At 40.1% G+C, this 13,331-nt stretch overlaps 1 protein-coding gene across 1 annotated transcript in view; it reads left to right on the top strand.

Annotated features, from left to right (window-relative positions):
- The window catches only part of PM20D1 (peptidase M20 domain containing 1), a 146,857-nt gene that overhangs the window by 78,838 nt on the left and 54,688 nt on the right, over positions 1 to 13,331 (top strand). Inside the window, exon 6 of the mRNA XM_073587233.1 lies at positions 1,273 to 1,392. Within this exon, the coding sequence (XP_073443334.1) occupies positions 1,273 to 1,392 (120 nt within the window). The remainder of the gene's footprint in view (positions 1 to 1,272; positions 1,393 to 13,331) is intronic.

Genomic DNA, 13,331 nt, shown 5'->3' with positions numbered 1-13,331 from the left:
TGCACATATTTGGTATCGCCGTATTTAGAATTGCCTGATCTATCAAGCTATAAAAAGAGTTAATCTGATCGGTAACAGCGTAGTGAAAAAAGTCCAAACGCCAGAATTAAATTTTTTTTCTTGCCTCAAAATTGCTTTAAAATGCAATAAGGGGCGATCAAATCATCATAGCTACACCAAAATGGTATAAATGAAAACAGCAACTCGGTGCACAAAAAATAAGCCCTCACCCAACCCGAGATCACGAAAAGTGTAGACGCTACAAGTCTTGGAAAATAACGCTTTTTTTTTTTTTTTTTTTTAAACAAACTTTGGATTTTTCTTTCACCATTTAAATAAAAAACAACCTATACATATTTGGTATCTAGGAACTTGTACTGACCTGGAGAATCATAATGGCAGGTCAGTTTTAACATTTAGTGAACATGGTAAAAAGAAATCCAAAAAACAGTTGTGGAATTGCGTTTTTTTGCAATTTCACCGCACTTGGAATTTTTTTCCTGTTTTCGAGTACACGACATGGTAAAATCCATGGTGTTGTTCAAAATTACAACTCACCCCACAAAAAACAAGCCCTCACATGGCCATATTGATGGAAAAATAAAAAAGCTATGGCTCTGGGAAGAAGAGGAGCGAAAAAAAGAAATGCAAAATGAAGGGGTTAAAATTGGTGAACTTAATGGGAAACTATCATCAGAAAATTACCTATTGTTTAAATCAGGTTTTTACGATATTGTACATGTATTTAAAAAAAACTCTGTGTTTTTTCTTTTTCGTGTAATGATCTTTATTAAATTTAAAAAAATATACTATTCTTGCAATTATCACACTAACCACAAGGGCTTTTTCAGATTCTAACTTCCTTGTTCTTTCAGGAATTTTATTATTCTCAGTGGCAAGATTTCAATGAAAGGTAACGCCTTTATACACAGCCGATAAAACAGGATCCACCAATCACAATAGATGCTTACACAGCTGACCCTGCTCCCCTTCTCTTCCCAAAGGCCTCATTAAATGCTTCAATACAAAAAGATAGCGTCAGGGTCTTACCATTGTGGCTATATCTGTGTTTTGTTTCCTAAAATAAAAGGAAGTATGAATCTTAAAAGGGCCCTAGTGGTCAGTATGAAAATTGCAAGATTTATTTTTAAAAACATTGTGATGCTTTAAAAAATCACCTTTTGATTTACTGAATGGCTTGAGGTATCTATGCATGGGGTGATTTTTATTTGATAATTTGTAAAAAAGACAACCTTGTTTTCTCACTTGTAGAGTCGGTACCACTGAGAAAGGATCCATCACTTTGAACTTGACTGTAATCCAACCTCCAGGACATTCATCAATGCCTCCTTCTGAGACTAGCATAGGGATCCTTGCAGCAGCTGTGTCCAGGTAATAACTATTATACCAAAAGAAAAGCATTACATACGGCCATATGTTAAGTAACAATCATAATCTTTATTGAAAAATACAGGGTGAGCCATTTATATGGATACACCTATATGTATGCACCTAAATAAAATGGGAATGGTTGGTGATATAGTGGATTGGTCGTCGTGGGCAGTTGAATGGCCACCAAGATCTCCCGATCTAACCCCCTTTGATTTTTATCTTTGGGGTCATCTAAAGGCAATTGTCTATGCTGTGAAGATACGAGATTTGCAGCTTCTGAAACAACGGATACTGGAAGCCTGTGCTAGCATTTCTTCTGCAGTGTTGCTATCAGTGTGTCAAGAGTGGGAGAAGAGGGTTGCATTGACAATCCAACACAATGGGCAGCACTTTGAACACATTTATAAGTGGTCATAAACTTGCAAATAAGTCATGAAAGAAGAACCAAGCACACCATTGTTTTTCTTTTGTTTTTCTTGTGAAAATTCTCAATAAGTTTGATGTGGCACATGACCCTCGTCCCATTGGAAAAATAAAGTTGGATACAAAATGTCTGACTTCAAAATGGCCACCATGGTCACCACCCATCTTGAAAAGGTTCCCCCTCCCATATACTAATGTGCCACAAACAGAAAGTTGATATCAACAACCATACCAATTTTATTTAGGTGGATCCATATAGATGGCCTACCCTGTACAATAAAATCAATAAAAAGATGGTGTAATTGCCACAAGTACAGAAAAAGAGTGTGGGTATGTCTGGGATTATTGACCTCCTACACATAGAAATATATATGTATACCTAAGAGTATAGTTGTTTTATCCTATTATACACAAACAGAATCAAATATATGGTGCACTAATCTCATTATTTAACATTTCAAATTATACTGACAGAAATTTTGCTTAGTGCAAATGAGAGCACATGTAGTAAGACAAAAAAGAATCCATTACATTTAAAGGCAAAATTGCTATAAATATAATAATGTGCAAAATGTGCTCCCATCACACAAAACAAATATAGTTATATACCAAGATCCAGTGACACATATAACAATGTCAGCCATGATGACATATAACAGAAATCATCATTAAATACATTACATAAACATAGGTATACAAGTGGTATTGTTACCTTAAGGATACAGCCCTCAAGGAAAAATTGACCCACTACACCCAATGCGCGTTTCGCTATGGACGAAACATTTTCATAGCGAAACGCGTGTCGGGTGTGGTGGGTCAATTTTGCCTTTAAATAAATTGGATTCTTTTTTGTCTTACTATATGTGCTCTCATTTGCACTAAGCAAAATTTCTCTGTCAGTATAATTTGGAATGTTAAATAATGAGATTAGTGCACCATATATTTGATTCTTAGGTATACACATATATATATTTCTATTTCAAAACAGCTGACATGCCCCGGGAAAGATGTCGGCTCAGCGCCGGAGCCCACATCAAAGGGAGGGAGTCCGACTATGGCGTAAATTTACGCCCAACGTCGGAAAGGGATTAAAGATAGTTTACAAAACTATAAAAAAACTTATATAAAGATAGATAGATGATAGAAAGATATTAGATATATAATAGATAAATAGATATCCTGCAGATATACAACTCCATAAACCCCTACATATTATAAACTTGGACCCTTTAGTGCCTTTCATGTGGATTTTATTCCACAGTTTTTTAGGCTTGTTTAACCAAATAAATAAAAAAAATCAGCAAAGGTAAAACAGACAGCTGTGAGCTGATATTATATGGCTGGGAAGATCCCTGGTTACTGGGCCAGTCCCAGCCTAAGATACCAGCCCACAGATGCCAAAGAAGTGGCGCATCACATAGATGCGTCAGTTCTGGTACTTTGCCTCATCTCTTCCAGATTTTATCACATATTCCCATTGCTAACCCAGAAATTTTAAATAAAGACAAGTAGGTCCAACATAGTCCACAATTGGAAACTTGAAAAACATAAAAAATGAAAACAAAAAAAGACACTGTTTCTCGTTCACCAATTAATTAGAAATTAAGTGTCCCACACAGGTCCGATATAGTCCAGCGCTTCCCACAATGTTCCCAAATTCCATCATTAAAAGCCTATGAAGACTTGTTCTGAGGCTCCATAGGCTTTTAGCAGCAGCCACTCCTGGCTCACATTACGCTCCACGAGACCCGGCGGCTATGAACAGTGGTTAAGTCAGTAACAATAATGCTCAGAGTCACAGAATCTCACAGAGAGCAGCGTGACTTGGCGACTCCGATGATCGTTATCTTTACTGACGTCACTGCTCTTCAGAGCCGCTAGATGTTGACAGAAAAATGGGGAACATTGAGGGGAGCGCTTGACTACATCTGACTAGTTTGGAACCAATATATTGGTGAATGAGTGACAGTGTCTCGTTTTATTTCAGGTTTCCATTTATGGACTACATCAGATTCCCTAAACTATGTCGGATCTGCTTGTTTGTTTGTTTTTTATAAACTGGTGAACCAGAGAAAGTTTGAGGGAGTGTTTATTCAAATAAGGTGTGTTTTTATGTGTTTTTTTTTTTTTTGCAACTGGGTTAGTAATGGGGAGTCTGATACACATCACTCCATTACTAACAACAGGACTTGATGCCAGTAATGATTTTTGACAATTCACAGCTGATATCAACCCCAAGCCCCAATACCCCGTTTGCAAACATCAGAGCAACGGGGAAGAGGGAAGACGAATGGCCAGAATTGGCACATATAATGTGATACTCCACTTCTGGGTGGCTGTGGGCTTGTATTTTTTGGCTGGGGAGGGCGCAATAACTATGGACCTTTCTATCCCAATAATATAAGCCCACAGCTGTGTGCTTTACCTTTGTTGGTTTCATAAAATAGGGGTACCACACATTTTTTTTTAATCTATTTATTAGGCTAATCAATTCTAAAAAGCTCAACAATAAACTCCACATCAAAGGCACTAAAGGGTGCAGTTTTATAATATGTAGGGGGGAGGAGTGAAATTATATATCTGCATCAATTCTCAGGGTTCAAGCTGTGAACTTGCTGTGCTTGGCTGATGCAATTTCCTGGTTTCTTTTGAGATGTGTGCTTAAAAATCGGACAGCAGACTCATGGTCCATGTGCCGTCCATTTTGTTTCTCGCACTCATTGACTTGCATTGGCGAGTCTCTTCCTATAAATGCGGTCACTTACAGCATGCTGTGATTTTTTTTTTCTCAACCCGATTCCAGCTGAGGAAAAGTCTTAGTTATTTATAATGCCCCCTCATTGTATAGTATCACCCACACAGTATGCTGATCTCTTAGTAGCCCACAAACTGTTTGATGGCTCCAACATTGTATGATGGCCCCCTAGATAACCTCCATATAGTATAATGCACCAGATAGTCCTCAATATAGTATAATGCACTCCCCATAGGCCTCTATACAGTATAATGCACTCCCCACAGGCTAAAAGGGAGCAATCAAAAAAATCATTGCCCTGTCTTCCCTGATCTTCCTTACTACTAACGGGATTAGCGTATGCCAGGTTGAAATTCCATCGCATCATGAAGACTTCTGCCCCCTTGAGACCTTCTCTGAGATTCATAGGACAAAATTTTTTCATCTTCCTGTTCAGTCTGGTGGCAAAGAGATCTATGTCCGGATGGCCCCACATCTGTGCTATTTGGTCGAAGATGGAATGGTTTAGCTCTCACTCCCCTTGCCTTAGTTGATTGCGGCTTAGAAATTGCGCCCTGATCTCTTCTCCTCTTATGTGTAGACTCTAAAAGAAAGGATATGACCCTTCGCTAGTTGGAATAAGTGATCTTTAACCTCAATCAAGGGTCTGGATTGGGTTCTCCACTTGTGGTGTAGCTAGGCCACTGACACCTGATTGTCGGAGAGAATTCTGACATGATGACCCTGTAGGGCAACAAGGAGTATCCTTACTGCCAGCTCTACTGCAAGTAACTCCTTTGAGTTTGATGAAAGTGCTACCTTGTTCCCTGTCCAGACCCCCTGGACTATTATATCCTCTAGATGAGCCCCCCACCCTTTGGGACTCACATCAGTGGTGACCATCTGTGTAACCTTATTTTCCCAGAGAACCCCCCCCCCCGGACAGATTAGATACATTCAGCCACCAATGGAGGGACTGCACTGGCCTCAGGGATGACATCATCCTCCCATCCAAGTGCTCTTTAAGGGAAATCTTATTTTCTAATACTTCCAACAGCAAGATCTTAGAATAGAACTGGGCCCACAGGACTGTTTGTTTTAAGCTTCTTTTTATTGTTTTAACATAGACAAGAATAACAATATATGCGACAAGTACGAACAAGTATCATTGGCTTCATAGATTTCCGTCAGGACGCTTCGAACAACTGTTAGCATCTCTTTTGTTGCTATTTGTGGCATTTTGCTATATGACAGAACAGACAATAGCTAGGTTATGAAAAAACTTAAACTCGTAAGTCCAATACAATAGTCGCATCAGAGTATAAACTTTCAATTAAATATAAAGATAGTAGTTAGAGAGAAGGGGAAAAATATAGAAAAGGAAAATATTTGGGGGTAGGGTGGGATAGGAATTTCAACAGGAGTAGTGTCCAGTCGGTAGTTATTTTGCCCTGTTTTTCTGGTTAGTCAATCAGTGTTGCTTCAAGTTTAGCTGGTCTCCCACAGGACTGTTGGCATGCAAGCAGTCAGAGAACCTATGAGGGACACTGTGCTGCTAAGGTACATGGTTGGGACCCTCAGGGCTTTAGACACCTGACTCCGAATCTTTTCTATTTTATCTCTTGAGAGATGACACTCCTGACCTCTGAGTGTATTCTTGTATTTTTCAATGCTCGACTTTTGACTTTCAACAGCCAGCCTAAGTTCTTTTAACCTCTACACCCGAAAGACTGTTTTATGCCTTTAAATCAGAGAGTTGTCACACAAAATAGTTAATAAATAACAATTCTCACATGTCTACTTTACATCAGCACAAATTTGAAATATAATTTTTTTTTTTAGGAAGTTAGAAGGGTTAAAAGTTGACCAGCGATTTCTCAATTTTCCAACAAAATTACAAAACCATTTTTTTTGGAAACGCCTCACATTTGAACTGACTTTGGGTGACCTATGTGACAGAAAATACCCAAAGTGACACCATTCTAAAAACTGCACTCCTCTAGGTGCGCAAAACCACATTCAAGAAGTTTATTAACCTTTCAGGTGCTTCACAAGAATTAAAGCAATGTGGAAGGAAAAAATAAACATTTAACTTTCTTTCACTAAAATTTTCCTTTAGACCTAATTTTTTTTACTTTCGCAAGGGTAACAGGAGAAAATTAATCCTAAATTTGTTGTGCAATATCTCCTGAACATGCAGATACCCCATATGTGGGGAAAAAACTTTGTTTGGGCACACAGCAGTGCTCGGAAGGGTAGGAGCGCCATTAAAATTTTTGAATGCAAAATTTGCTGGAACAATTGGCGGACGTCATGTTGCGATAGGAGAGCCTCTGATGTGCCTATAGAGTGAAAATCCCCCACAAGTGACACCATTCTGGAAACTAGACCCCTCAGGGTACTTATATAGATGTGTGGTGAGCACCTTCAACCCCCAAGTGCTTCACAGAAGTTTATAACGTTGAGTCGAGAAAATAATAAAAATCACATTATTCCCAGAAAAATCTTTTTTTAGCTACAAATTTTGCATTTTCATAAGGGTAACAGGAGATAATGGACCCCAAAATTTGTTGTGCAATTTCTCCTGAATTCACAGTTACCCCATATGTGGTCGAAAACTACTTTTGAGGCACAGTGTAAAGCTCAGAAGGGAAGGCGTGCCATATTACAGTGCAGATTTTGCGTCACTGGTTTGAGAGTGCCATGTTACATTGGCAGAGCCCCTGAGGTATAGAATGTGAGCTGAACATTGCAATAGATGTATACACACTGAGCCGAAGTGGTGTATACAACTTATTACAGTGGTGACATACATCTGCAAGCAGATTGAATGGCAGACCATTCGGAAGAATCGTGAAGACCAAAAGAAGAAAGCCGACCATGTGGTCAGAAAAAGATAGGAACAATCATATACCTAAAATACCTTTATTATTTCATATCTGGGTAAGTGTGAACAATGGAAGAACTTAGAAGAGCTTATACCTCAAAACGAATAAGTATAGGTACATGGTGCAATTCAAAAAAGATCATTAGTAAAGCCGAGTTTTTTTGTTACCAAAGTACAAAAATATTTTATTAGGTAATATAGCTACAACAAAGCAAAAATAGACATTTAATAAACACCATATACAGTACAAAGTACATAAATGCTAAAAACATTTTGAGGTGTAAGCTCTTCTAAGTTCTTCCATTGTTCATATATGTTTCATGGAGATTATCTCACCAATTAATTATGTTTTCTACATTGATCTTGAATCCTAGCTATGTTTTCATATCTGGGTAAGTGGTAGCACCATGCACACAGGTGCACACACGGTTAAAAATAAAATATAGTGTAAATTTTAAAAAGATAGAAATGATCCATGATAGCCACCAGGTGAAAGTTATATAACACTTAAGTACAAATGTGTATGCCATACAATATAGCTTTAAAATAGCATTTGTATAAACTGCTACAAAATACACAGTCGTCCGAAATAATATCAACTGAATGCCATATATCACGGCTAGATACAGCTGAATATAGACATAATCGTAAACTTAGTGGTTAAAAAATTATTGCTGGATCAATCCTTCAAGAGTTAACTGGGAGCAAAAGAAAGTGCAGTGTGCAGTAATGGAATTGGCTGCAACATGAAGCAAGATACAGTATATAAGAGGATGTAATTATCTGGAGGACTAGTGGATCCCGTGTGGCACACACCCGACGCACGTTTTGGACTTTTAGTCCTTCGTCAGGGGGTGACAAAGGACTAAAGGGGGTGACAAAGAACTAAAAGTCAGGTGTGCCCACTGGGGGTTTCATCTGAACCACGTATTTTAGAGATTCACACAGTAACCCCGGTGTAAGAACTCCGCGTAGAGTGCAGGATAAATATGCGCCCAGCCTTACTGCAATCTTTGGGAGGCGGAATGATAAACTCAACAGCAGGTGAAGAATTGGTTTAATTTATTTTTTATTCCGTTCCTTCTGCGGTATAAATGATATGGCAACTTTATTCTTCTGGCCGGTGCGATTACAGCAATACCAGATTTATATTGGGTTTTTATGCTTGTCTACTGTCAACAGTAAAAGATGCTTTTTATTGCAAAAACTAGTTTTAGCATCTCCATATTTAGACAGCTATAATTTTTCCATATTTCAGCCAACAGAGTCATGTGATGGTTTGATATTTGTGGGATGAGTTGACGTTTTTATAGGTACCAGTTTTGGGCACATAACATTTTTTGATCGCTTTCTATTTCCATTTTTGGGAGACAGAATGAACAAAAAACAGCAATTAAGGAATTGTTTTTTGGGGATCTTTTTTATACCGCATGTGATAAAATTGATAAGGACTATTTTCCTATGAGTAAGGATGTAATACACCAGAAACAGGTCCGGTTTCCTGAGGTTTCATTTTACTATGTTTTAATCTAATTTTCAGTAAAGACAGATTTTATTGAAATCCTGGATGGATGTGGCGATGTACTTCCCTTTCCACCACTATTTGTCTAAGCTCGTGTGACTCTACCCTAAAGTAGCGAATCGGGCTCTATTCATTGTGACTAATACACACGTGGATATGTTGAAATTATAGGAAGTTAAAAACTAAAAAAAAAAAAAAAAAGCCCCAATATAAAAATTACATGTTTTTTATTTTTAATACAGATTGTGATATGGACAAAAAAAATTTCCAACAAAAAAATTATGCGCAAAAATCCGATTTAAACAATGTTATTTTTTTTATGATAGTTTCCTTATAACATAAACAGTTTTTGCCCCAAAAGCATTGCAACATGCCCAGTTTTCTCAGTGCTTGTAGTAATTGAGTGGGAATTTTGATTATTTAATTCCAGATAAGGAGTTAAATTCTCATGTCATGAACTTGTACCAGTTGTGAGCATCACATGACCAAAATATACTTTTTCTCTAAGGCCGGGGTCACACTACCATAGAATAAGGACGAGTGCTATGCGAGAAAACATCACATAACACTCAGACCAAAGTTAATCTATGGGCCAGCTCACCTCACCGCCGTTTTTTTTTCTCAGGCGTATTCTACATGCATGTAAAATCACAGCATGCTGCGATTGCATGCGTATATTGTCCAAGACTCGCAATGCAAGACATGGGTGCAAGAAAAAAGTCGCACAGCACTCGGACCATGCGAATGCTGTCCGATTTTTATGCATCAGTGTCCTTTGAAAAGCCAGCAGTTTATGTGCCGCATACAGTAAAATCACACTTGACAGGTTAGAATAGAATAGATAGTATATATATATATATATATATATATATATATATATATTGAATACATAGATATATAGATGTCAGTGACACACATATATTTATATCTATTTATATTGCATAGATAGATTTTGTAAAATCACTGCAGAAGCCGACAGGATAGAAGAGATGGATTACATACATTAAATACACATAGAATAGGTAGATATATAGATGTCAGTGACAAATACAATTAGTACAGTGTGTGCAAATTACTGTACATGTATTTAATTAATAAAAGCCGACAAATGGGGGCAGATGGTTATAGTTTGGGAAGAGGGTAATACTCATGGAGCTTCCCAGGCTATTAATATCAGCTCACAACTGTATACTTAGCCTTTCCTGGCTATTAAAATGGGGGACCCCCCAAAAAATGACGTGGGGTCCCCCTATGATTAATAACCAGCAAAGGATATGCATACAGCTGCGGGCTGATATTAATAGCCTAGGAAGGGGCCATGGATACTGGCCCCCCGGCTAAAAACATCAGCTCTCAGCCGTCCCAGAAAAGGCCCATCTCTAAGATGCGCCAGTTCTGGCACTTAGTCTCGAACTGCTATTCCCTGTCTGACAGCACCGCAAGCGTGAGAAAATTCTCCTCCTCGCGCATGCCGTCAGACAGGTCCTGCAAGTTCACAGTCAATGAACTCACTTCACCTATGTGACATGGGAAATTTTTCCACGGCCGCTCGCGCTGACGTCACATAGGTGAAGTGAGTTCATTTTCTGTGAACTTGCAGGACTTGTCAGATGGCACCGCGTGAGCAGGAAAACTTTCTCACGCTTGCAGTGCCGTCAGACAGGGAATAGCAGTTCACAGGCAGACACTGAGCACACGGTGCTCAGTTTCTCCACTGGATGACAGGCTGCATGGTCGCACCATTCAGCATACCATTTAGATGTAGCAGAGCTAAACCCGTCATGGGACTAATGGATTGAAAGCATCTCTGCGGAAAGGTGAGGAATTTTGTTGTTTGTTTTTTTACCCCTTTTGCAGATGACAAGGGCATCGGTGGAATTAGGCGAGGTCATAAGTATGGTTTAATTAAGAATATTAAAGGAGTCTGTGACTTTCTTTCAATTAAAGGACTTTTTTCTGGGTGTCTGTATTTTCTTACACTGCGACTATGTGGTTAGTAATGGGGGCGTCTTATTGACGCCTCTCCATTACTAACCTCGGAGCTTGATGTCACTAGACAATACAAATGTGACAGCACCCCCCCCCAACTATTACCTCACTTGCGACCGCTACAGAGGAAGTGGGAAAAGTAAGGCTAAGTGCCAGAATTGGCGCATCTTAAAGATGTGCCTTTTCTGGGGCGGCTTACACCTGATGTTTTTAGCTGGGGGGGCAGTATCCATGGCCCCTTCCTAGGCTATTAATATCAGCCTGCACTGTCTGCATAGCCTTTGCTGGTTATTAATTATAGGGGGACCCCATGTCATTTTTTGGGTGGGTCCCCCATTTTAATAGCCAGTAAAGGCTAAGTATATAGTTGTGAGCTTATATTAACAGCCTGGGAAGCTCCATGGGTATTACCCCCTTCCCAGGCTATAAATATCTGCCTCCAGTTGTCGGCTTTCTCACTGCTTTTTACAAAAATTGCATGGGGGCCCACGCCATTTTTTTTTCCGAAAAAATCTTTTATTAATAAAATACATGTACAGTAATTTGCACACACACTGTACTAATTGTATTTGTCACTGACATCTATATATCTACAGTACCTATTCTATTTGTATTTATTTTCTCGTGTTCTTTGTTTGAAATGTTCAGTTCCTTTTTGGAATGGGTGGTTAGGGATGTTTCCGGTGTTCCATCTGTTATTCATTACTTGGATGATTTTTTGTTTATAGGGCCACCGGAGTCGGTTTTATGTAGGAATACCTTGGCCGCCATGGAATGGGTGGCAGAGACTTTTGGGGTGCCGTTGGTGAGGGAAAAGACCGAAGGCCCCTATACGGTTTTGAGTTTTCTGTGCATACTGATTGATTCGGAAAGAATGGAGTGTCGGCTACCAGAGGATAAATTGTCCTTGTTGAAGCAGGAGGTTCTCAGGGTTAGGAGATTAAGGAGGTGACATTGAAAGAGTTGCAGTCGTTTCTAGGCCGATTGAATTTCGCATTCAGGATAATGCCCATGGGCCGAATTTTTTGCTAGGGAACTGGGTGGCGCAGGCACTGGCCCCACCGCTGTACTCTGGCGGTGTGGCAGCGTTTTTTGGAAAATTACAATGGTAGATCTTTGATTCAACAGGAATTTTTGAACAATTTTGATTGTGAGATTTATACGGACGCGGCAGGCGGGGTCGGTTATGGGGCCTATTGTAGGGGTCAGTGGAGCGTTGGCAAGTGGCCCGATCGGTGGCGTTAGAGAGGCTTGACGAAAAATCTGGTTTTGCTGGAATTGTTCCCCATTGTGATGGCAGTATGGATTTGGGGCGAGATGTTTGAGAATAGGAGAGTTAGGTTTCATTGTGATAACATGAGCGTGGTGTCGGTGATCAACACTTTGTCCGCTTCTTCTCCCCCGGTGATTAAGCTGGTGAGGGAATTGGTGGTACGGTGCCTGGAATTGAACACTTTGATTACTGCGGTGCATGCGCCGGGCGTGCAAAACTCTATAGCGGATGCTTTGTCTCATTTGCAGTGGGAGCGCTTCCGGGAACTGGCACCAGACGTGGAGGCCTCAGGAGCGGAATGCCCTTTGCATTTGTGGCAGATTATTACGGACTGGCAGGAACATTGATCCGGGAGTCGGTTACGAGACAAACTTGGGAGTCACACGAAGCAGCATGGAACATATGGCGGGCATGGGTGTCCCATTGGGGAGCATTGGAGTCCGATGAAGAAGACAGGACATCGGCTGTGTTGTTTCTGGTTGGCAGGGCGGCTGAAACGGGCTGGTCAGTTACGAGGGTTAATAAATCAATTGCTGGCCTGGCTTTTGGTTTTAAGTTGGAAGGTTCGGTCGATGTCACATAGAATTTCCTGGTTAGACAAGCATTAAAAGGTTTCCGAAAAGGGACCCAGAGTTTTGACAGGCGTCGACCTATTTCGTTTAGCACAAGGGAAGGGTTGGGGAGAGTTCAGGAAAGGATTTGTAGTTCTTCGTTTGAGGTGGCATTGTTCAAATTGGCTTTTTCTTTAGCGTTCTTTGGGGCTATGAGGATAGGCGAAATAGTGTCGCGTAGTAGAGACAGGGCTGGAGGTTTGCTGGCGGAGGATTGTGAATTTTGGAATGGGGGGATTGTTTTTTGGATTCGGCGTTCAAAAACTGATCAGTTGGGAAGGGGTAAGCGAGTGGTATTGGGAAGAGTGGAAGGGGCGGTGATGTGCCCGGAAAAGTGTTTGGAGTCATATTGGAGCTTGTGGTCGGGTCGAGTGGGCCCCTTACTGTGCCACGAGGGCGGTGCGTTTTTGTCTCATTTTCAGTTTATTGCGGTTCTTAAGAAAGGTTTGTGGGAGTTGGGTCTCCCTCCTGGTTCAAACGGGTCGCATTCTTTTAGGATT

The sequence above is a fragment of the Dendrobates tinctorius genome, unplaced genomic scaffold, assembly GCF_039654945.1.
Source record: "Dendrobates tinctorius isolate UK_male_01 unplaced genomic scaffold, ASM3965494v1 ptg000098l, whole genome shotgun sequence".
Classification (NCBI taxonomy): Eukaryota; Metazoa; Chordata; class Amphibia; order Anura; family Dendrobatidae; genus Dendrobates; species Dendrobates tinctorius.
Note: the sequence above shows the minus strand (reverse complement) of the source record. Positions and strands in the feature narration are given on the sequence as shown.